This window comes from Chelonoidis abingdonii, chromosome 16, assembly GCF_003597395.2.
Source record: "Chelonoidis abingdonii isolate Lonesome George chromosome 16, CheloAbing_2.0, whole genome shotgun sequence".
NCBI classification, from domain to species: domain Eukaryota; kingdom Metazoa; phylum Chordata; order Testudines; family Testudinidae; genus Chelonoidis; species Chelonoidis abingdonii.
The window spans coordinates 3886749-3911431 of record NC_133784.1 but is presented as its reverse complement, the minus strand read 5'-3'; the positions used below and the strand labels follow the sequence as shown (position 1 = coordinate 3911431).

At 48.0% G+C, this 24683-nt stretch overlaps 1 protein-coding gene across 1 annotated transcript; it reads right to left on the bottom strand.

The window, feature by feature from the left end:
* Positions 1 to 397: 397 nt before the first annotated feature.
* On the bottom strand, positions 398 to 23165 carry ACTR1A (actin related protein 1A). Its single transcript, XM_032795750.2, has 11 exons — positions 23030 to 23165; positions 16974 to 17038; positions 16168 to 16243; positions 14593 to 14718; positions 13512 to 13636; positions 11799 to 12015; positions 9123 to 9215; positions 7988 to 8162; positions 6226 to 6287; positions 5776 to 5816; positions 398 to 4963 (listed from the first exon to the last, which is right to left on the bottom strand). The coding sequence occupies exons 1-11, from the start codon at positions 23075 to 23077 to the stop codon at positions 4861 to 4863; spliced, it is 1131 nt and encodes a 376-aa protein (XP_032651641.1). The 5' UTR covers positions 23078 to 23165; the 3' UTR covers positions 398 to 4860.
* Between the last annotated feature and the right edge of the window lie 1518 nt (positions 23166 to 24683).

Sequence of the window (24683 nt, the reverse complement as noted above, 5' to 3'; positions counted from 1 at the left end):
TCAGATTTTTTTGACCCAACCTTCAAATTTGTCTAGGTCCCTCTGTATCCTATCCCTATCCTCCACCGTATCTACCACTCCTCCCAGTTTAGTGTCATCTGCAAACTTGCTGAGTGCAGTCCACGCCACCCACCAGATCATTAATGAAGATATTGAACAAAACCAGCCACAGGACTGAGCCTTGGGACACTCCGCTTGATACTGGCTGCCAACTAGACATGGAGCCATTGTCTGTTTGGTCCCTTTGTCTTAGCCACTTGGAATGCTGTGGAGTGAAGTGTACAGCCCACAACAGTAACTTCTGTAATGACCACTAGCATTCCAAGGGAAGAAATTGTCTCCAGAGCAATTGCTGTAAGAGCCCATCCAGCCTCCCCTGCAGAGAGATAGATGCAGGTTTGTATATGAACAACTTTATTTAGGTATGTTGGGCGCCAGCAGACACCATGGTGGGGAGAGGTGTGCGAGGAACAGCGCGGGCTGATAGAACAAATGCTAGATTGCAGACAGCACCTCTGGCTGGTCAATGGGGCTTACAGCAGAACCCTGCCCAGAGCTGCTGCTCCTGCTAGCTCCGAGTCAGGCTGAGGAACATGGGCTCAGGCAAGAGAATAGGCAGCTGTCCTTAACATAGTCATTCCCTTTTTTCATGCACCACCTGCTATCTGATACTGTCCAACAAGGAGAGAACAGTACAGCTTATTTTCCAATGGAACAGGCTCTTCAAGTTAGCGGCTATCCCTCAGCAATGGGCTGTTACAGGTTCTCTTACTTCAAACCACCGTTACTTTGTTCTTAGAAGGACTGGGATTAGTAGGAAGCTAAACAGCAGGGGAAATGAAGTCGGTAGCGGGGAGGGGAGGGGAGACAGTGGAGCCTTTGCAACACCTGCTGTAGTGGTTAAGCCTTTATAGTACCTGCTACTGCTTGAGTCATGCTCTGGGTACCTAACGTGCACTGCCCACCAGGTAGCTGACCTCCCTGCCTTGTCCAGGTGCGAAGCCAGCACTGAATGGAAGTATGTTCCCAAACTGCCCTCTCCCCATGGGGACTGTTGCATCCCATTGCTTTCTCCAACCACATCTGGCAGCTTTTGCCAAAGCCAGAGGCTCCTTCTGGTGCTTTGCAGCTTGAGTAGGTTAGTTCCGGGCCCGGGTACAGCCTGCATGGCTGAATCTGCTCCCACTTTAGAAAGTGAATGTGCTGCAAGTCATGCAAACAAATGGATGTGGGCCAAGAACTTGTCTACCTGCAAATTAAAGTCTGGGGCCTAAATTCTCATTTCCCTTTTCTCTGCACCAGCAACTGGCAAGCACTGAAGCTGTAAGAAGTGTGCAGCATTTGCTAAAAGTGGTGATCAAAACAGGAGCAGCTAAGACACGTGGGAATGATATAAGCTGATTTCTTCCTTGTGGGGCTGGAAAAGCCACAGTAATTTCTTAGGCTCATTTTTGATGATGCAGCAAAGATTTTAAACTCATGTTTAGCTCTCAAGAGAGGCAGTAGACTGGCAAAGGGGGCAGGCTCCATGGGTGGCACTAGCTGCTTTCAGCTGAGGGGGACCCTCCTCCAGCTCCTTGGCCTATTCCAAAGCAACCATTTAAATCCCATTTTGGGAGTGCACAGACCTTCAAGAGGCAAGGCTAGTTAGCCAGAGTTGCAAGGGAAGGAGACGGGTACAGCTCAGAGGTAAATTAAGAACAAATCGACATCCAGCTGGTGCAGGCAGGCTTGAGAGGGGAGTGTATCGAGGGGTTACGGAAAGAGAATCAATAAACAACTGACATACAAGGCTGTGAAAAGATGATCATACTAACCCCCGTGCTACAATTATAACCTAGGTCACTTTTACCTTGGTGGAGGGAGGAAGCAGGGGCAGGACTAGCTGCCTAGGCAGGACTAGCTGCCTAGGAGAACAGGCCCTCATTGCAGAGCTCGCTCTCTCCTGCTGTCTGCTTTAGGCTATGTTGCTTTTATAACAAGCTGCAGCCTACACAGCTCCTGCTAACATTTTATAGACTACTGCCCGCTGTCCCCCTGCTACTGCTAATCACCTGACCTCTGAGTGAGACCTTCCACAGAAAATTCTCTGTACTCCATCTGCTGCTAGCCTATAACTCGTAACGTCACCAAAGTCTCACTCCAAAATGAAACCGCATCTTGCCACCCCGAGGTCTCTCTCGCAGGAGCTTTTGCTAAGGCCAGGAGCCTGAACATCTCACCACTGGACAGTCAGCACTAACTGGTGTTAATGAGGCATAGTGGCAGGCTGTCCATTAAGGCATTATCAGTTTACACCAATGAGGACCATGTGTTGTGATAGGAGGCCCTGATCTTACTTGAGTCAACACCCCAGCTGCATTAAGGTCTGGCTCAGGCTTACTGCGCCTCTGTGCATTTTTAAAAGGTGGTACTAATGGCACTAGCTGCAGTTTTTGGTGCAATATATCAAATTAAATCAGTGGTGCAGGAGCTACTGCCACGGAAAGGTCCTGTCTTCATTGTTCTTAAATGGGTGTCAAATCTGCTCTTGTTTTGCCCTGACTGGATTTTAAGACACTTGAAAGTAGCTGCAGTCTCACCAAGTTGTATTCAAGAGCATGGCACTGCCAGCCTCGCTCATTTTAGTGGGGATGGAAGGTGAGACTGACTCCCACTCATGTTCTTCCTGGTGTAAACAGACAATGCCCTGCCAAAAGGAGTCAGAGAGGCACCAGGATTCAGCTGAGAGCAGCCGCCTCCTGGAATTTATTCCTAGGCAGGCTAAGAAGAAAATTCTCTCTCTCCAAACACACAGTATCACTCCACTGCAGAGACCAGATTCTGTTCTGCACAGGCAGTACCAGGCAGAAGTTGTCCTGGAGCCTGTCAGTACCGCAGCTGCAGGCATGATGCAGCACAGGGAGATTAACAGGGGAGGGGTAGCTTGTGAAGCAAAGGATGCAACCGTACAGGTGGGAACTACTGCTGTTTACAGCTTCCTTTTCAAGCCCCAAAGCAGGGATTTACCGCAGGCACGTTACTTTAAAAAACACAAAACTCTATGCAGACTGTCTTCTAACTGCGTAGGCTTTAACACTTTTTTCCCTTTAATGATAAGCACAACAGCTGCATTTGCATCTTCACATGTCTGATGGAGGCAGCTGGCGTTTATAATATAAAGCTAACTGCATATTCTAAATCCAGGACTGAATCTCCAACTATCCATGTAGTATCTAAAATAAAAACAGGTGGTTTAAAAACAAAACAAAACACACTCCTTCCATGCCCCTAGAGGTGCAAATCTGTTAGGTGATAGGAAAAGCTCTGGGTTTCCCCAGGATGTTTTCCTCCTACTCCAATCTTGTTCTTTTCGAAGACCTAGACTTGGATCTATATAGAGATACGATTACTACCCTGACTCCACAACTCTGGTGAGTTCTCCTCTAATACTTAAGTGGCTAAGCCAGGCAAAATATTTGGTTCTCAGCAGCAACCTCATTTAAAAACCAAAAACACTGAGACGTAAAAAGCACCAGCTGCTTCCTCCCAACAGAACATGCTCCCAGAGCAGGTCCGTGGCCTTACAGCCGCGGTAGCAGTGTCATACCAGAAGGGTTAGCCTGGTGTAACACTCCAGTGGAGTGAAGAACTAGTGCTCAGGAACCCGCTGATAATGCCAGCGTACTAAGTGTTTATTGTCCTCTCATTTGGTGCATTCCTAGAGAATGCTGACTCACTAACAGTAACCAAGGAGCATTGCAGGATTGAGCAGCTGGCTACTATGCTAAGCATGTGTGCTGTAAACATTAGCGTTCGCATTAAACAATGGAAAACTCAGTACAAGGGTGTTGGAAGGAGAGGGGCAGCCGCTGCCCCTGGAACCAGCAGCCCTGTTAGTAACTTAGATATTAAACATTTCAATAAATAAAATAATTCAAAAGTTACAATGTGCTTTTTTGCCCAAGGACGGATCAAATGGAAGAGGTTTTGTCTGGCTGAAAATGGATGGTTCCTTGACCCTGCTGTGGGAGAAAGGGGGAAATGCAGCCTCCTCTCTTACAGAGTGAGAGAGGACACAGCCCTGTAAACCTCTCAAAACAAAATCAGAGCAAAACACACCAGTGCCTTTGTACCCACCCTGGGCACCTGCTTCCCAAGGAGGAAGAATGTCAGCAAACAAGAGCCTAAGATCATAACCGTCTAGTACAATCAGAGCGGCGGAGGGGTGGTTGTGACCTACACCATGCAATACAAACTAAGTCCTGTCAGCAGTTTCTCCAGCTGTGCAGTCGTGGTCCACAGCCGCAGAGCAGGCTAAGAGTTTACACACACACACACCCAAAACAAAACCAAAAAAAAGGGGGGGGGGAGTTGTAACTGCTCCTAATGTGTTTTTTCTGTATAAAAATATATTAAAAAAAAAAAGCTGAACTGGCCAGTGAGAGAGAGACAGACACTGCTGGGCACCCCCGCAGGGTGAAGCAGCCAGTGCTGTGGAGTGCCGGAGGGTAAGGACATGCCAGGCTTTGGAGTCTTCGGCTACGTGACAACAACCTGACTGGTTGCCTTGCAGTGGTCAGACCCCTTCTGTCCAGCTGTTCCATTTCTAAGCCATTCCCTTTCTCTAGAGTGACAGACGTGGCCGCGAGAGGAGTGAAGGTAAAAGGAATAGGGTCGACCGGAGAAATGGGGCCTGGTTATTTTTCCTCCTACAGTTTAAAATTAAAAAAAAAAAAAAAAAAAAAAAAAAGGTGATCTAATCCTTCTCCTCTTTGCTCCATGACATTCTGGGGCCATGCTCTGCACACACACACACACGCACACAGCTCCTCATAGACACTCGGACTCAGAAAAGCGAGTGTAGGACGGGTCCCAGGGCTAGAAGGTTTTCCGGTGGATGGCACGGGCTCCATCTTCTTCGTATTCCTTCTTTGAAACCCACATTTTCTTAAAGGTGTCCAACGAGGCCAGAATAGAACCACTGGGGGGGAACAAGTGAGTGTGTTAGCAGAGTGGGACAAGCCAGTGGCTCTCAGTGTGGGTCTTGTTCCCTCAGGTGTTATCTGGACTGAGGCGGCACCTTCAGGCTGCTGCCAGGGGCCAGAACCCCAGGGTGCTAACCCCTGTGCAAACACAGAGGGAGAGTTCCTGCCCAAAAGACCTTACAAACCAAATCCCCATTAGCTTCAGGCCCAGGCTGGTTATGCTGAGCTTTCAGCCACCATCATCCATGCTTTGTCCATGGGGGAGCTGAAACTGCATGAACACCCAGCAAGTTGCAAAACAGGCGTTGCCAGCAAAGTGGATTTTCTTATTTCAACACCACCTTAAATAGGCACAGTCAGATAGGAGCCTATGGTCCTGATTCCCCTCTCACTGACTGGTCTAAATCAGCAGTAACTCCACTGAAGTAACGGTATCAATGAGGGGAATCCAGCCCCAAATTCTACCTCCAAGGGCCTGCTCCCACTGACTGGGATGGTGCAGGATGAGATGAGAGTGGAAGGACAAGAGGAGACCATTGGGTACAGCAACAGGATAACATGGTTAGCAGTGTTTCCTTGGCAAAGGCTGCACTTATGACTGGGCAAGTCCAGCATGGCTTTATGATGGAACAGACCATGCTGAGGATTAGGGACAAGACCAGAACCCTGCTCACAGCAAACATGACCCAATCTGGTCGGGGCTACCCTGGGTCTAACAGTGGTGGGGGCAGGGCTCAGGGTTGAGCTACATGGTTAAAGCCAGGCTTGGAGGCCAAAGGGCTTTACGGGGTTGCTGTGCAGTACGTACCCGATCCACGTGGAATATAATCTCTCCTGAGGAGCAGATATCTGAAAGGAGAGGCAGGGAACTCAGATTAATATTGTCCCTAGGATACAAGCTGCTCCCCAGTTACACCCTCCTCCCCCAAGTCACTCCCATCCAGTAGACACATGCATTGGGCCTGCTTCTGCCCTCAAGCTGCGCTGCCAGGGGACGACCATGGTCATGGTCAGAGATCCTGAAGGTGGGCTGCATTGCCAGTAGGATGCCCATCTCCAGAACCCAAATGGGTTTCAGTTCTAAGAGCAACCACCACAGGGGTGCCTGGGCTGTTCCAGAAAAGCTGGAGTTGGTTTGAAGGGCAGGGCAGTGGCCACCTCAGCCTAGTGTCTCCAAGGGACTCAAGGCTGCTGAACCTCGCCGGTCCACCGCAGGGGAAAGGCAGGCCAGGAAGCCTCAAGAGGCAAGCGCCCTTACCCTTATTTTGACGTCCTTGGGTGCTAGTTTCTTCACTTCGCTCAAGAGCCTGTCTCCAAAGCCTGCACAGAAAAGGAAACTTGCTTTAATTTGGGCCCCTGAGCACAGACCCCGACTAGTTTTTGCAGATGCAGCAACGCTCTGCGCAAAATACTGCGGGGTGACAGCCCTACCTGACGATTGAGCTCACGCCTGTAAAGTTCCTTCCCAGAGTCCTGAGCAGGCTCGGGGAGCCCACAGAGCATAACCAGAAAGAAGATCCTGATACAGTGGATGTAGGGGCTTCGTATAATTTACAGAGCTGACCCACTCTGTATTTTTACAGCATCTAGCACACTGGGCCCAGATCTTGGTTGGTCTCTAAGCACTAACCAAGATTCGTGCTAATAATAACTGGATTCACCCTCCCAGCCAACCTGCTCCCTCCAAAGATAACCATTCCTGGCTGGGATCGGCAGAAAGGCTTTATCAGGACAAATGAGAAGACAAACTGTCCCTGAGGAGAAAGGAGAAGTCTCAGAAGAGCTTGGTAGGCTTGGCCTCCTGTTTCTATCTGGTTGAGTCTCCCAACTACAAAGCTCAAAGAAGAGTGAGTAGGTGCACCCTTCTCCCCCAACTCCTGTCCCTCCAGTGCTACCAGATGGGGGTGGAAGACCAGGAAGCGGGTCCTGAAGAGTTTCATCCTTTTACCAGAGGGGTGGACTCACGCCATGGTGCAGAGCAGCCCTGCCACATAGTGGAAGCAGTGAGCCCCATGAGCCTGTCTGAGTCCCAGTGAGAGCAGAGTGGGGGAGAGGCAAGCCTGTCTGTCACTCATTTCACTGCAAAGCATGCTGGGAAGTGGGAGGAGTCTGTCAGCTTTATAACACAGACTCTGCTTCTGAGGGACTTGCAGGGAGGCTTGCACTGAGGAAGTGGTTGTGGGTGACCCCTGGGAAGCACAGATCAGGAGGACCCAGGAAAGAGTCATCTACATGAGTAGTATTTGTACCTTGACTCCTGCTGCAGTGTCAGAGTTCTTGGGATTTCTATTACAACTAGAAACAGGTTGTTCCATTAGCATCATCTCAGAGTGTAACAGACACCTTGGCTTTAAGAACAAACTCTCCCTCTACATCCGTCTCTTATCGCCCCCATTCTGAGGTGGGCAGAGACATCCAGATGGGGATGTAGCTACCATCACTCCACATGCTCAGCTCACACCTGGGGGGATTTCGACAGCCCTGCCACTAAAGCAGAGATCTAAGGGAACTTCAGGACATGCACCAACCTTCTATGGATTTAATAAAGAAACTGCCCTAAAATAGTGCAACGGAAGAGCAGAAAGAGCTTGGCTGTCCAGTCCTTTCTTAGACAAAATGATGATGGGAGAAGGGGAAGGACAAGATAGCAAGGGGAGAGCATCAGTGACATATGTGGGAGCCGGATGCCTTTAAGAAGTCTCTACTTCAGTCTACAGAAGCTTGAGGGGCGATTCCAAGCAGGGGAGGGATTATCTAGGGGGACACGGGAGGATGACTAGGAGTAATGGGATGACACTGGATGTCGACAGTTCTGGAGAAAAGAATAAAGTCTCAGGCTGTGGCATCATCTTCCCAGGGAAGTGGTGGAGTCCCCATTGCTAAGCTGAACAAAGCCTCACTCCTCCCCTGACCGTCTGAGAGCAGCTGGAGGATCTAACGGGGCTTTCCTAGGATTCCACGACCTCACCCCATCCCCAGTAGTGTGCAGGGCATCCTGCCAAGGTGAAAGGCAAAGAGACCTTTGAAGAGCGTGGAGCCCCCAGACAGTACAATGTTGGAGAAGAGCGTTCGCCGCAGGTCCATGTCCGATTTCTGAACCGCGAACACCAACACCTCGTGCAGCCCCTCGCACTCTTCTCCAATCAGGTCAGGCCGGAACAGTAACTCAGGGGCTCGGAAACGGGCAGGGCCGATCTGCAAACAACACGAGGGAACAGGTTAGCTTCCAGTGCGGCACAAGCAGCAGTGTGGCCTATGCCTGTATAGCAGAGATACTTAACCCTTCAATGACCGAAACATCAGTGAGTTATAAAGAGTCTCTCTGGCCTACCAGATGCTTGTATGACATCATTAACATGCTGATGAGGAACAAAGGCTGATGGGCTGCTCCCTTTAACACACAATAACTCAAGTAGCTTCACAGAGCCGAAGATTTCAAAGATCTCATGAACATGAAGCAAGCCTCAACATGCCACTAAAGTACTCAGTCAATTATTACCCCCACTTTATGGATGGGGGAAAGGGGGAACTGAGGAAGCAACTTGCTCCTAGCCCCACAGCAAATGAGCAACAGAGCTTGGAACAGAACTTAGACCTCCTAATTCCAAGTCTGGTGTGCTAGGGCAAAACAACCCATACTTTCTCCCCTTCAGCCCTCACCTGGAAGGTTTCACCTTTAGGTTTCTTTCCAAGTCATTCTTCAAAGGGATTGTTTCTGTGCTGCTAGAGAAGATAAACCCCATCTACAGGTTGCTGCTGGATTTGCAGTAAGCTGAGACCCATTCATCCTGTCCCTGATCCTGCAACAGAACCTGCAAGTGCAGACCCCTGGACTTGAGGTCTCTGTGTCACAAGAACAGCATGTGTTTCTGGATCACTGGGATTTCAGTGAGTTACAACTGAGAAGCAATCCTCAGGGGGAAGCTATATTTATCAGAAACTGTTTATCAATTGGTTCAATCACTGTAGGTCTTTAGAAAGAAATAGAGAAGGAACTATTCTAAGCTTTTACGAGAGAAATCCTGTCCCCACTGCAGCTACATTTTAGCAAGAGATTCTACCAAGATGTCCCAGCCCCGAGCAGTGAGAGGGCCACGACATTCTACTAACACTGAACTTCTTGTGAAAAATAACTTAATATTTGTCCTTACGCACCTCAATAGTGCTTCCATCTGGCAGGTAGTACTGGGCTTTCTCGGTCTCTAACGTCTCGTCCTTCTGTGGGTTTATTGATAGGTAACAGGCACGCTGCAAAGGGAACGCAGGGAGATGAGCAGGACTCCAAACAAAACATTTTTCTTTGGTAAGAGAGCAATTTTCAGCAGAACCTTCTGTTGGGACAAACAAATCTTTCAGATCAATCTGAACTGAAATGTTTGTTAGTCTACTCTGAGCCGCTGAGGTGTCTCATTCTAGTCCCCACTCACTAGCTGGACTACATCTCCCATGATGCACCTAAATCTCCTGGCAGCTTAGCCACTATAGGGCTTCATGGGGAAACAAAAACATTCTGACATTTTCAAACAGAAGTTTTGTGAACTTTTTGTTCTGAAAGAAGCTTTGCTATTTTGACTGGATTCCTGTTTGGGACACACGTATCAGAAAGATAGAAATGCTTTCCAGGCAGCTCCACAAGCTAGTTAAGAAGGAAACAGTGTGAAAGTCACAATGCAAAGAATAAACTATGAAAGCGTTAAGCCCAGAAATCCATTGCTACTGTCCCTGCTGACCAGGCTGAAGCAAGTTAAAAATCCTTTTTAAAATGATTTCCTCTGAAATCCTCAGTACTTCCAACTCCGGTCCTTCAGAAATCATGTCAGGCACCAAAAAACTCATTATTGGTTTAAATATCACATGACAAATAATGAATTACTGTTTCTTTTTTATTCTTCCTCCTGGTTTTAATCCTTTAGGTCACACTTTGGGTGCATTTTCAAGCTTTTCTCCACAACCAGAAGGGGGGGCAAATTTTCATTAAAAAAAAAAAAGTAAGCAGAGATTCTCATATTTATCCCTTGTCTCCACAAGCTGAGTCTTCAAGGAAATCAAACAGTAATGCTCGTGATAAAATCGTGAGCTGGCAGCACTGCCTTCTGCCTTGGTGAAAACAAATAGCAGAAATCACTGCAACCCCTGGTGTTCGTCAGAGAATGATGAATTCTGGCATCTCTTCAGTGAAGCAGGAAATACGGGGGGGAGAGAAAGCTCTTGCATGTGCTAACTCTGCACTCCCGCAGCCCCCACTAGTGAGGAGGTTCAGCATGCAAGTCTGGGCTCGTCTCCATTTTTCTTCTGGAGCTCAGCTTTCGTAAGGGTACGGTTCAGAAAGTCATCACTTTGCTGGGAGATGGTGAGCCTGACCGCTAGAGCAGAGATTCCAATACAGGTGGCTTTGCGGTTTCATTTTCTAAGCGGCAGAGCGCACCAAGGACTCTGGCCATTTGTACGAGCGTTTCCAAGGTGCAATATACCCCCGATTTGGACGCATGCATGTTTCTCACTTTTCCCCATCCTATCAAGCCCAGCATCTTGCATGGCACGGAAGCTACAGGATGTTTTCTATCCACTTTTGAAGAGCTGAAGAGAATCTTCTATATTTCTCTCTAGCCACTGAAATACCAGCCCTTCCTCCCCTGTAATCAGCACCTACAAAACAGAAACAACAGACCAACCATCTACAAGCCTCACATCTCCAGAGCTTTGTGCCTTCTGAAGTCCCAGCAACTGCAGTGACCAAGTGCAGGTGCCTCTCCCTTAGCATGCTAAGCAGCTACACTTGAACTGGACTCCCAAGCCACAAGCACCTTTTCTATCTCCTCTCACTCTCTCTTGCTGGCAGGAGATCACAGATTGTGAAAAAACTCACTGAGACCAGGCACATGCATCTGTCTTAATCCAACTGTACAGGCAGCAATTATCTGAAGGGATTATGCAGTATGGGAGTTATCCACCAGACGTCGCTACACAGCGACCACAGTCAGAAATTCCAGGGCTTTGGGCTCTAATCACGACAGGACTGATCCTGCAGTCTGAATGCCTGTATGTATTTATGAGCATTTCTGTGCTAGTCACTGCAACAGCTCAGCACCTAGAGGGGCAAAGCCTCCACTGAAATCCACCAGTGGGAGTCCTATGTGTGTAAAACTGCTGGGCGACATCCAAAGAGATAAGCAAAGCTACTGCTAAGAATCAGTCAGTCACTCTTGTAGTGAAAATATTCATCTCCCATCCCCCAGTTCTGTCCTCTTCTTTGGCAGAGATGAGCTGCCTTCCTCCATGTTTCTAACAGAACAGTAGCCAAGATGGCTCTGGTTTGCTTACTTCCCTGAGTGTGCATATTTGTGAGAGACTTTGCCGCTAATAATCACAAAATACTGGGCTCCTAAGAAGAGGGTCTCTAATCTGGGTGCTGCATTTTAAATGTTATCATTGCGGATAGTGAAATAATGCAATACGGAACATTTCACACTTCTCATTCTGATCCGGCATGGATTTAACTAGTCTTTTTTCCTCAGAAGATTACTGTAGTGCTAATGGAAGGCGTCACCCTGCCAGCCCTGGGGACTGGAGTTCTGCATTTATCTGCACAACCAGTATAGCACAGGCATTGGCAATGCAAGTTTCCCCCACGCTGACCGGCCCTGACATGAAGAGATCCTCTGTCAGAATCAGAAGGGAGTTCTGACTTAATGGCCTATTCAGTTTTTAGGGGCCCTGCTGCCAAGACTGCCATCAAGGAGCTGGCCACTAAGGATCTGCACCCCATTTCAGAGACTCCTTGGCTCATCGCCGCAGAAATCACCCCTAGACCAATCACAGACACCAGGGCACCTCTTTGATAGTTTTGACGATCTCGAACTCTGATGACGTGTGGAAGTCATAGCCTTCTTTCCGGAGATAGAGGCGAAGGAAGCGGGATACATCGCGGCCAGCAATATCAATCCGCATAATGGAGTGAGGCATAGCAAACCCTTCGTAAATAGGAACTGCATGGGTAACGCCATCTCCGGAGTCCAGCACCACCCCTGTGGTTCTCCCTGTAGCGTAACTGCAACAAAAGAGGGAAAGATTGTATTTGAGAGACAGGCAGCGAATTTCACAAGTGTTACCTGGACTTTTACCTGGCTCAGCTGACGCCATGATTACACTCCAGACAAATACTAAAGCAATGAGAGAGAAACAAGTAACTGCAGAATAATTCACCTTACTTCTCAAATGGGCATTTCTACTTTTGTTTTTAGTAAAGTTTTTCCAATTTTGAGAATCTCTGTTTAATTTTGGCCTTGAGGGAGGATCTGGGATGGTTGTTTTGTAATAAGATTTTACAGAATGCAATATGGATCAAAATAAGTAGATATAATTAATATACGTAAAGGTTGGTAAAATTAGAAAGTGAAATGCAAAAAGTAAACGACTGGAATGAAGAATACCATGTTAGAGTAAAAAAATGCATTTAACAATCCAGTGGGTTACTAATAAAAAAGGAAGGATTTGAAAAGAAATAGAATTAATCCCAGTGTCACTACCTAATCCATTTGAAACTGAACCTCGCACAAAATATGACCATTTTCTAAAGCCTCCATTGGTTTAATATGGCTTGGTAAAGACCAGGATGGAAGTCCTTGCAGAAGAACTCTGCAAATCTTTTTTTAAGCCAGCCAGTCACACACAGTTCCCCCAACTCCCAAAATGCCACACTTGAACGCAGCTAGAGGGGCAGGAAATGTTACATCGGCCAGCTCCGGTGCCTCACATTGCCTAGAGAGCGCTTCTGGTTGGAAGCATGAGCCCGGAGCTTTTCACAGCGAGCACAATATGGCTGCAATGCAAGGCCATGGGGCGAGAGGTACTACTTTGGGTACACTAGCCTTTCCCCCAACCATTGCCACCAACAACCGTGGGACACTAGTTTAGTCAAGGCACCAGCAGCCACCAGCATTTTAACCACCACAACCCACTACTGCAGGCAGACCTGAATGACATGGTGGTAAAATTACAAGTGGTGGAGAGATCCTTCCCCTTGTTTACACCAGCACTCCCACAAGTGGAGCTGAACTGACACCTACTCAGTGTGGCGCTCTGCCTCCTCTAGCCACGGCTGGACCAAACAGAGGTTGAGCCTGCTGCAGCCTTGGTTAACAAAGCTGGGTCTTCTCGCTCAGGCAGTAGAGGCTCCTGCTTTAAGATCCCCAGGTTCAAGCCCCACCGATGATCTAGGGTGCAAAGTTGCAGACTGTGCCCTGTACAGAGATTTGAGCGTGGTGGACCTTGTTACACTAGCAATGACTGGAGAGATTGCTCAAAAAAAGCCTCATAGCCTGTATATTTCTACTTCCTTCCAGGAGGTTAAGGTCAGAATTAGACATGGGACAAAGCTGCAACATCAAGCAGGACCCAAACACCCCCGTGGCTTTGGGATGGGCAGGTCTGTCTCCATTTCAACAGTCATTCTCCAAAGGAACGGCTGGTTTGCAAGACAATCCCACTGAAGTTTTATTTCTGCCCTTCTGCTCAGGATGTGCGGAGGAAGGAGAAGATACTTACAGGCTGAGCACCGCTTGCATGGAGATAAAAAGCGCTGGCACATTGAAGGTCTCAAAGAAAACCTCAGCGGCTCGCTCTCGATTCTTACGTGGGTTCAGGGGAGCCTCCGTCAGAAGCACAGGGTGCTGGTTTAATAGAGACAAAACAGAACTCAGCAGAGGGGTTCGTTCTGCAGCTCTGACCCGCTGCAGCTGGGAATGCTCTATCACAGCTAGACGGAGAAGGGGGGCTCTGTCCCCACCACAGGCTGCGAGCGTCCACACGGACTGGGGATGGGGGGCCATGACTGGGAACATGTTCCAGAATAACTCTGTTTACTCGCACACTTTAGGAACCACAGGGATATAAATAGCAAAGTGGGATGAAGTTAAGGAATGAGGGAACACTGGCAACCAGTGAGATCTCAGAGGCTGTGGAATAATCTCCCACTGGAAGGGCTGGAGAATCCTCAGGACTTGGGCCATTTCAAGCTAAATTAGACAGAGCACTGGGGAACAGACTATAGGGGACCATCCTGCTCTGACCGAATGGATCTTTTTCCAGCTGTCCACTCAGAAGTCACATCATTAAGTTTCCGGCAGGGCTGCCTTTAAAACGCAGGCCCTGACTAGGGGTTGCAGGCTTCAGTTCATCACCATAGAGCGGAAACACTTCTAAGCCACTTCCAGAGCCATTTCGCAGAACATCTCGCAGACGCTGTCCTATTTTATTTCTCTGTCTCTCCAGGTTGGGTGCACGGGGTTTACGCCTCCTTCCTTTCAAACAATTTCATTAGTAAACATTTGGTGAGCAGACAAAGCAGGACAGGAACGATTAGAAGCACCCAGCCTAGCTCAGAAATAATGGGATGCTGCACTGGGGAGAATGTGTGTGCAGGGGTTGAATGCTGGCTCAGCAGTAAAGCTACAGTATCATATTAGCCACCAGGTCATTCTGCTTGCATACTTCCTGGCGGAGGTCTAAAGCGAAGCAATAATTTTTGATGAATGAACAGGAACATTTATAGCTTCGGCAAGGAAAAGCAAAGCTTACAGCTTACACACACTTAGCAACAAAGCACCGGGCCTGCATGCAATCTCACCTCTTCTGAGAAAGTCTGAAGCTGGTCTTTCGAATATACATAGTGCCAGATGCGCTCCATGTCATTCCAGTCCTTCACTATGCCATGTTCCATGGGATATCTGATCGAGAGCAGACCTCTGTGCTCCTAGCCACACAGAAAAGACAACGTAGCATGCCTTTGAGCGAGATTTCCAAACATACTCCTCACTGCCCATTAACAGTGACACTGCTCCTCTTACAGAGGCATCTGCTTGCTGTAAGTGCCAAGGAATAACACTGAATGTCCGTATTTAATTATAAAGGATAGGATATCATCAACCAATATACAAATATCCATAAACTGGTATGTTTGTTTCTCTAGTTTATGCATGATGGGAAGCTCTAATGGGGTTTGCACTGACCTTTTAGGAGAGTCTATAGGCCAATTCAGCCCCAACAAGGTCGTTAAGGGGGCTGCAGTCTGGAGTGTGATGTGCAAGAAAGGACTATATATGGCAATCTTCTTGCTCAGGCTGTAGAAACCAGAAGCGAAGGAAGATCTGGTATTTAAGGTTCTCGACCATGAGAGATGGGGGTGCAGCGTGAGAAGGAACTATGAGTTGGCTAGAGAAAGGCCAAATATAGGAACACCCAGGGAGGAGTGAAGTGAGTGATGGAGGAGGCTGTGGGCTAGCTTCCTCTTTCTGGGCCTGCAACAGGGGTGTCCAGGTAGGGTAGAAACAAATCCACCTCCACCCTGTGCATAAACAGGGGCAGATGCTGGAGGAAAGGACTGCTATTGGTACTGATCAGCTCTGCATCAATAGGGGATGAAGTTGGATGTGTGAAGGAAGACTCTCTTGCTTCGGCCAGAGGGTCAAAGAACTTAAAAACACACAAACACACACACAAACTGGCCTACAACAAGAGAGAGACTGCAGATCAGCACGGGAGGCTGAAACACAGATCTGGAGTGGAAACGGGGCACAACTTTACTCAGTGACAGAGAGAGAGGAACCTGCTATCGACTCCCATCACTCCCCACTGAAATGCCACCACCTCCGGAGAGAAAGACAGCAGATGTTTAACACCACACAGCAGTCAACGAATGTTGTATCCAAATCAAAATGGCAGGGGAGATTAGGGAGGGAGGATGTAATTGTCCAACTGGAATCAAGCCAGGACACTGGGGGGTGGAAATCCCACTCCAGGAAAGGGCTATGGACTCCAGATACGATTGTTATGATCAGGGCATTAGTTTTATGTCCCTTTTGACAGGGATATCATCTAAAAGAAACACTATCCTCCTACGTGCACAGAGAACAGGGAGAGCACAGAAAGACTCTGTAGTTTCTGAGCTAATATAAAACATGTTTAGCTGAAACAACTAACGCTACCACCCACGGGCAGGGCACAAACCTCAGCTTGCTGCAGGCAGCACCCTGCACTGGAAGGTCTAGACTACTCCCCTTCGCAGCTCTTCCTCTTCCAGTGGTAACATTGCCCTCCACTACTGCTGCAACTCTTCTCAGCTGGGAGCCATGACATCCCCGGGGAGCCTACACCCAGCCTACACCCAGACACATGGGGATCCATGACAAATAGACGCTCTTACCTCTGCTTTTGGCCCAATGAAAATGTCCCCTTCTAAAGCACCAGCCATGACACGAACGTGCTTTGGTCTGCCCACACTACAATCGAGGTTACAAGTATTAGAGAGTCTCATGCAAGACAGGAGATGTACCCGAGCACGAACTAGTCAGTGCTTCTCTATTCCCTGAGAAGCTATTGCTAGCAATGGCGGAAGGGACTACTTCACCCGGGTGAGCACACATACACCCCCGGGAAAGAGTCACTCTGGTGAGCTAACAGCTGTCAGCAGTGCCCAGGCAGCCAGACCCCGGAGTCCTTTCTCCACTAGAGCTCCCATTAACTTCCACAGCCATTTGACATGAGTCAAGATGGTAGAACTGGGCTCAGAATAAATAACTAAAGATATTTTTTACCCACCCTGTTTTTGTTTTCTCAGGTTTCCAGAGTATCTCAGGTGTCTAATAGCAGGATGACCAATGTTTGTACTGGGGTTACATTAATTCCACCTTTGGTCTCTCTCTAATTCTACAACTACAACCAGTTACTGGGAGCCCACAGGACTTGACTCAAAGCCACACATAATTACCCTTTGCATGTTTTTTAGAAACTTCAGACAATCTCAGAGTATTTAACATTCCTGAACTCAGCTCCAGGACCCCTCTGGAAGGTGAGTATTATCTCAGTGGCAGAGCCAGAGATAAAACCTACTTCTTCAGATTCCCAACACTGGTTAAACCACAAGACCGTTCCTCCCTCTATGTAGACTGCAAATAGTCTGGGATACTCAGAGCAACTAAACCCCCCCACCAGAGTTACGAGGGTACTTACTAGTTTGGAAAACAGTACTTCGGTATCTGGTCACCTGCAAAACCTGCCTTGATCACACCCGAGCCCTGTGGGAGGAACAGAAAAGCGTGTGAAAAACAAGTAAATAATATTGACTAATGCTGCATGTCAGTCACATGGCACTTGTGCTCACAACAATTTAAATACAAGCAGCATGTTAAATGCAGCACGAGCAGCCCTCCCTGGATCATTTCGACCCAGCATAAAGAAAGCCCCCCGCACAGGCGATCCAAATCCAGCCAAGTTCTGCCTCCAGAAGATGTGCTTTGCAGTGTGCTAAGGGAGTAATTTCCACCCTTCACTGAAAACACCTTGCTGGGCAGACCTGGAGTGTGAAAGCTGAGGAACATCAGCAAAAAGCATCCGACCCTCTTGGCCGTTACCCTGGTGCACAGAGCAATCCCACAACATACAGTCTGCTTCATACAGCAGATTATTTTAGACCCAAACACTGTCACCTGTTTAGCATCAGAAACAGGCTATGGGCTCAACAGACACAGAAAAAGAGGCCTCAGCCCCAACAGGCTGCCGGTCTAATCTAAACAACAGACAGATGGCAGAGAGGGCAACACAGAGCGAATAATTAAAGGGCAGAGTTTAGCAAAAACCATGCCAGTTTCATTTCTTAGAAGGGAAGGCAGAGGGTTCACAGGCCTTTCAGAAGAAGCATGCCTTAGGATGAGGTTTGGAGGGAAGGACTGAGCCAGGGAGGAGTTTTAAGGGGAGAGCAACCCTGTGGAAAAGACTGGAGTTGAGGCTGGGAGAAGACGCTAAGGGGGTGCACTCTGGGGCAGGGACAGACTTGTAGTTCTGTGTCCCTACAGCGCTTAGCACAGTGGGGTCCTGGGCCGTGACTGGGGCTAATAATAATCGGCAGAGCTAAGGGGACAAGTAGGGAGCAAAAGGGAAACAAGAGCAGAGAGGAACGTGGGACCTAAGCTGCACAGGGCTTTGGATGCGACAAGGAACTTGGATCAGATTCAAGAGGAAGCCAGTGAGAAGAGGCTGGGTACGGCAAGGATGGTGGATTTTTTTTTTTTTTTGCAAGAAGGCACTATTCAAAGCAGCAAAACCCCACAGGAGCATGTAGAGTAGTTAAAAATTGAGCACTTTGAATCTTCGGTAACAATTGTGCCAGGCGGCTGACCTCCTGGAGCTGCGGAAATCTCTCAGACCAAACAGCAAAGTGCACTTCTCCTCATGGATATTTTCAGGATACCTCCTGGGAACGTGGCTGACTACCACAATCACTGCGGATCCTCTCCCCTCCTCCGCTTCCTCTTCCCCTTTCTGTAGGAGCGCCAGCTTGAAACAAAGTGATCTCAGGGAAACTCCCAGGTTTTTAGTATAAAGAGCAGACTGGAGAAAACCATGGAGTAGGATAATCAAGGTTTGCTCACTCAGGACACTGAAAACGAGCACCTTCGTGGAAAGGCAGGCAAATAAAGAAGAGAGTGGAGTGAGGCATGTGACACATGCTGACGCCAAGTGATTCTAATAATGGGGTTCTCCATTCACCTTCAGTGACTCCACAACCTGACTGCTTGGTTTACAAGTCAAGAGGATTGTTCTATCGGACACACAGGATCTCAGACAACCAATGGTGCTCTTAGGGTGACCAGACAGCAAATGTGAAAAATCAGGACAGGGGATGGGGGATAATAGGAGCCTATATAAGAAAAAGACCCAAAACTCAGGACATCTGGTAACCCCTTAGGTGCTCTTCACCCACAGATCTCAAAGCACCCCCAAAAAGCAGGTTAGTATCTCTGTCGTCACCTTACAGACAGGAAGGTCGACAAACTGATTCACCCAAACCCACTCAGCAAATCAGTGACAGACTAGGATTATACTCGGATCCTGCCTCCTAGGCCAGTGCCCTACCCACTGAATCATGCTGGAGCACTGTGAGTCACCCCCATCCTGCCAGCAGAGCACAGTTAAGACGTTCTGCGTGACCCAGAGAAGACTCCTGCTTGGTGGCCCCCAATTTTGTCGGATCGCTGCACTAAACCTACTCACACTCGGAAATGATTGTGAAATAAGAGATGGGGTCAGCGTGACGTGGACGCTTTTCTGACCAGCCATTTTAGAGCAAAGCCATTATTCTAGTCTACAAAACACAGTCCTGAGCTTCCTAGGCAATAGCTTTAATATATACTTGGTAATTCACAATTTCACCCTAGCAAAGAGCAGGATAAATAAATACAGTAAGGCAACCTCCTCCAAAGACAGTTCTTATTTAATATTTGAGTCTAGATAATAACTCAGTACACTGCCAGCATGCTTGGCTCCAGGGAAGGAGTTGCAGGAGAACAATGATGCTCCTATTTAACACTGAGAGGTTCCCAGCAAGGGATGCATTTTTAACTTACTTATTAAAGTTCAAAATCAGCTGAGATTATTTATCCCTCAAAAACATAAATTGGACTTCAGCGGAACACATGAGCCTGCAGGACTGGGCCCAAATGCAGTAGCACCAGATACTAATCCAACTGCAATAGTTAGCCATCTCTCTATTATGAGAGTTGACAATGCTTTCCAGTCTATTTAGCTTCCCTGTAAACGCTTTAATCTTTCTAAACAAAGCTACACTTGTGTGCACTGGGCAGGTGGATCTATTTAATCTTTGCTCGCTGTCCCAGTAGATGCACACAGAAAAGAATTTAAGTGGTTAAAAGGACACTGACAGGTTAAGAATCATGTTTTTAAAATATGTATTTTGTGGGGTTTTGTTGTCCTGGAGTGAAGTTCATTTCAAGGAATGTGGCAGAAACAATTTTAAGTACAGCAAAAACATGTGACCTCCCCTCTGTCTACAACAACACTCCACACCAAAAGCATATTACATTTATTAAGACTGATAGATTTTTCTCTCTCTCTTCCTTCACCAGTTATCCTGATTGGTTTTGCATTTTAAATATGGAAAAACACCCTAAAGATTGTTTTGAAGTCAGTGAAAATATATTTTGTTTACAATACCTAAACTTTGGGAGCATGCTACCTAAGCACACCCCTTTCACCACCTTGTAGTGAACTACAAAACTGATTCACTAATCTTGAAGGGGGTTTATGATCTGAATAAACATGGAATTCATTGACAGATTAAATCTACTCTGGTCTCACTCTTTATGGAAATAACACTTCCTCTTTCACTTCCATTTTGGTAGATATTCTTTTGACAACATCAAGAGCATAAAAAAACATTCACTCAAAGAAACAATATCCAGTAGTGCTGTATCAGCTGTGGAAAAAAACAACATTCAGATCACAAAGACACACTGATTCCCCTCTCTCAGGCCAGGCCTCACGTAAGCAGGGACGACTACAGGGAGGTAAGTGGAGTCAGTGCTGAATCTGACCCTTCACCTCGATTGGTTTCATTTATGTTCACCAAGGCCACCCATCCATTGATTTCAGCGAGGCTTCATGGGGGTGCAGCAATCTGTTCACATGATACTCATCGCAGAATGAGGACTCAAGTAATTTACAATTTACTTATGGGAAAAAGAGGGGGTGTTAAGCCAGTATTGTGCAGCAACCCCGACCTCCAGCTTTGTACAACAAAAGCCTGGTGCTGGAAACATGAGTATACAGCTGGCAATAAATAACAGTAATAGGTAAAAGTAGGTATTACTAGTGGTAACAGCAGGACTGGAATCGCGACTCTCTGGGTGTGTTCTCTATCCTCACTTTAGGCCTCTGTTTTAGGCCTCATTTTACATGCCTAAAACAGATAACACCCAACTCTGTAAGGCCCTTCAAGGCTCTCTGATGAAAGGCACGACAAAGAAGTGCAGAACAGTAGTATATTGTCTGTATTATTTCCACTTTCTCTCTCTCCTTCTCCCAGCACTCTCCTCTATCACTCATGGACAGCCCCAAAATCGCAGTGTCACTGTAAGATCCTGATCTAGGAGCCTTGCCAGTGAAAAATGCTGATCTCACAACATAAACTGCTCGATTATTTCTCTCACATATACTGCAAAAAATCTCAGTTTAACTAATCAGGGACAAAGTGAAACCAGATATGCTAATATGCCTCTTTATACCTTGCTCGACCCCTAGCAGTATCTGCATATTATTAGCACTCAGTTCTAATAATATTTCCTTTGCATTTCCCCCACATTTCTCATCCTAGGAGCTCAAAAGCCTTTTGCCAAGGTGGGTAAGCACCACTATTCCCATTTTATTGATGGAAAAACAAAAGCACTGAGAGGTTAAGCAGCCTGCCCAAGGTCACACAGACTTAGTGGGAGGACAGGGCATGAGGGGACCAAACTGTCTGGATCAGGTTTCAAAGTTTGAAGGGTTAAGATACGGTATTCCAGTTCAGAAAAATCTCTCTACAAGGAAAAGAAGCCAGGCCTACCAAGTCAAACCCTGCAGAATGAAACAAGAGTCACGCCTTCCATTCTGACACATACAAGTCACAATACTGAAATATATTTGGAATTAGTTACTGGGAAAGGCACGTTGGCAAAGAGGTATGAAAAAGTTCAAGAAATGGGTGGATTTCCAGAAGGCAATTGAGATGGACAGTAAAAATGGAATAAGGGGGAATTAGGAATCACCCAGTATAAGGGCAGACATGCTAGGATGTCTAGAGTGAGCCTAAAAGGTCTAAAGTTGCAAGGTACAAGAAAACAGGGAATGTGTTCAGAGCTGCAAGGCAAGCAAGCCCATTTATTACTCCTGAATCCTTTTGTCAAAGGTGATGGAAAAGGATGAGAGCACAGGCAGGATCCCCTCACATGACATGTGAACAGTAAAATTTGTTTGGAATATTGGCATCAAGGGGCTGAAGGGAGGAGACCGAGCATGTGACCCATTGTAACAAAACAGGTTCTCTCTAAATCATCCCCCTCCTTCTCTCACCCTTTACTGGACAGTCCTTGTTGTTGAGAGGCCTCGTGGATCAGAGCTAACGAAACCGCTGTCTGCATGGGACTCTAAAATACATCACTAAGGCATGGAGCCAACCTCATCTATAATCCTGAGGTGCCTCCCATAGAAATTACAGTTCTGGCTTGAATCAATGAGAAGGGCCATGGGCTAGAACCTACCATCTCTGCAGGCCATGCCCCAACTGTTAAATTCATGGCAGTGCAGTGTATCCTGGGAGCAGTCATCCCCATGAGCCTCCCTTCTGACTGGTCTGGAGATGGAGCAGTGCATGCTGGGAGCTGGCCCCACAGGGTGCACACTGGGCGCGGTTATCCCCATGAAGATGGCATACTCCTCTACGCTCAACATGGAGCAGTGCATGCTGGGAGCTGTCCCCACAGGGTGCACACTGGGAGCGGTTATCCCCATGAAGATGGCATACTCCTCTGCGCTCAACATGGAGCAGTGCATGCTGGGAGCTGTCCCCACAGGGTGCACACTGGGAGCGGTTATCCCCATGAAGATGGCATACTCCTCTGCGCTCAACATGGAGCAGTGCATGCTGGGAGCTGTGTCACTGAGGGGGTCCACTCCTCCTGGGCAAGTCAGCAGTGCATGCTGGGTGCCTGATCAGGGCAGAGCCTTTCCAAGCCCCTCACCCCAAACCTGCCCAGTCTGGTCAGATGTCCTGGCAGGGCAATGGACCATGAAACTTGAAGGGTCCCAGCCTATACCTATGATAGACAGCCACGGTAGCCAATCACTGCATGTGCATTACTCAAGGGCGGGGCTCGTCAGGCATCGCATGCGAGTGACAGCCGAGAGAGCCAATCAGATCATCAAAACACTCCCGTGCCGAGCACCTCCACGGAGGTAAGACCGGTCGACCCAGCAGGTTCGGGTGATCCCACCTCCGGTGAATGACAGGCGCGAGAGCCAATGAAAAAGCGGGAAGGAGAGCGTTCACTGAGTTCGGTTGACACGTTGCTGTGTCTGGGCGGGACGAAAGCAGGACGGGGCGGGGCTGAGGGGACTCGCCCGGGGAGGGGGAGCAGCAGGGCGGGGCCCGCTGACAAAGGGATCGTGCTGGCCGTGTCTTTCCCGCCTCCCCTTCTCTGGTGCCGGCCTGAGGTGTCCGGGCCCCGACTCACGTTATCTATCACCACGGGCTGGTTCGCGATCACATCGTAGGACTCCATAGCGGGGACTCGCCGCAGCCGCAGCCGCCAGCCAGGGAGCGACAGCCCGGGCTGCAGGGCGCATGCGCAGAGAGGGAGCGCAGGGCGGCTTGGGCGCTGTGCGCTTTATAAGCGCTGCATGCTGGGAACTGTAGTCTGTACGTGAGGGGAGGCCCAGGGCATCTTGGGAATTGTAGTCTGTGGGTGGGTTCTGGGGCTTGGGGGTGGGGTCTGTTTTGCCTGACATAGGCTGTAGTGTAGGCATAGCCTTGTGTTCACCTAGATAAGTGACCAGAGAGACTTAGGCCACATCTGCACTACCACTTATATAGGCAAAACTAAGAGCTTCTCCCACCGACACAGCGCTGTCCACACTGCTGCTTTTGTTGATGAAATTTTTGCCAGTTTTCACATCCTGATGACAAAAGTTTTGCCGACAAAAAGTGCTAGTGTAGACATAGCCTTAGTCAGTGCTTCATAGTATCATCGTCTAATCTCTTAGCAGCTGTTTTTATTTGCTAATAATTAGAGCTGTTGACTAATTGCAGTTAACTCACATGATTAACTCAAAAAAATTCACTAGGGAGTGGTGGCTGCTAGCCAAGAGCCCAGCTCTGAAAGCTGAGACACCTCCAACTGCAGCACAGAAGTAAGGATGGCCTGGTATGGTATTGCCACCCTTACTTCTGTGCTGCTGCCTGCAGACCTGGGCCCTCAGGAGCTGCCACTATCCAGCCACCCAGCTCTGAAGGCAGCAGCACAGAAGTAAGGGTGGCATGGTATGGTACTGCCATGCCTTCGTTTGTACTGCTGCTGGCAGGGTGCTGCCTTCAGAGCTGTGTGGCTGAAAAGCAACAGCTGTTGGCCGGGTGCCAGCTCTGAAGGCAGCGCAGACGTAAGGGTGGCAATACTGCAACTCCCCCTAAAATAACCTGGTGACCCCACAACCCAACTCCCTTTTGGGTCAGGACCCCAGTTTTAGAAACCCTGGTCTCCTCTGTGAAATCTGTGTAGTATAGTGTAAAACCACACAAAAGACCAGATTTCATGGTCCAGGACGTGTTTGTCAAGGCTTTGAATTTGGTAGGGCCCTACTTATGGAACTATTCATAAGTGTATAAACTTAAGCACATGCACAAGACTTTGCAGGATCAGGGCCCTGACTCCAGTTTCTAGTGTAGACTGGTACTTCACTGTGTGTTGCAGGCAGGCAGGCAAAAGCCTTGGTTAGACAGTTGATAAATCATAGTTTAAAAAATGTCTGATTTAATTATGCAAAGGAAAAATAGGAGCAATGTAATTAAAGGTGGGGAATTCTAAAACAACAAAAACCATTAAGGTTGCTAAGTGACAATAAGGTTCCTGTGTTCTGTTCCCAATCTTGAATACCTACAACCTGTTCATATTTGCTCGGCATAAGAGTGAGACATGGGAGAAGTTGAGTGTGCAGGCAGGGGCTTAAGACAAAATCCTCTGCTGCTGAGGTTGCTGATGTTCTAATACTATCCAGCCTGACTGAACTGGTCTTACAATCATAGAATATTAGGGTGGAAGAGACCTCAGGAGGTCATTTAATCCAACCCCTGCTCAAAGCAGGATGAACACCAACTAAATCATCCCAACCAGG

Excerpts from the sequence above, each read along its gene's own strand:
- ACTR1A (XM_032795750.2), bottom strand. The coding sequence starts at position 23,077 with ATGGAGTCCTACGATGTGATCGCGAACCAGCCCGTGGTGATAGATAAC. Across the intron at positions 9,216-11,798 it reads TCGTCAAAACTATCAAAGAG|CGTGCCTGTTACCTATCAAT; the intron begins GTGCCCTGGTGT and ends TTCCCTTTGCAG. Across the intron at positions 6,288-7,987 it reads GGGCTCCACGCTCTTCAAAG|GCTTTGGAGACAGGCTCTTG; the intron begins GTCTCTTTGCCT and ends TTTTCTGTGCAG.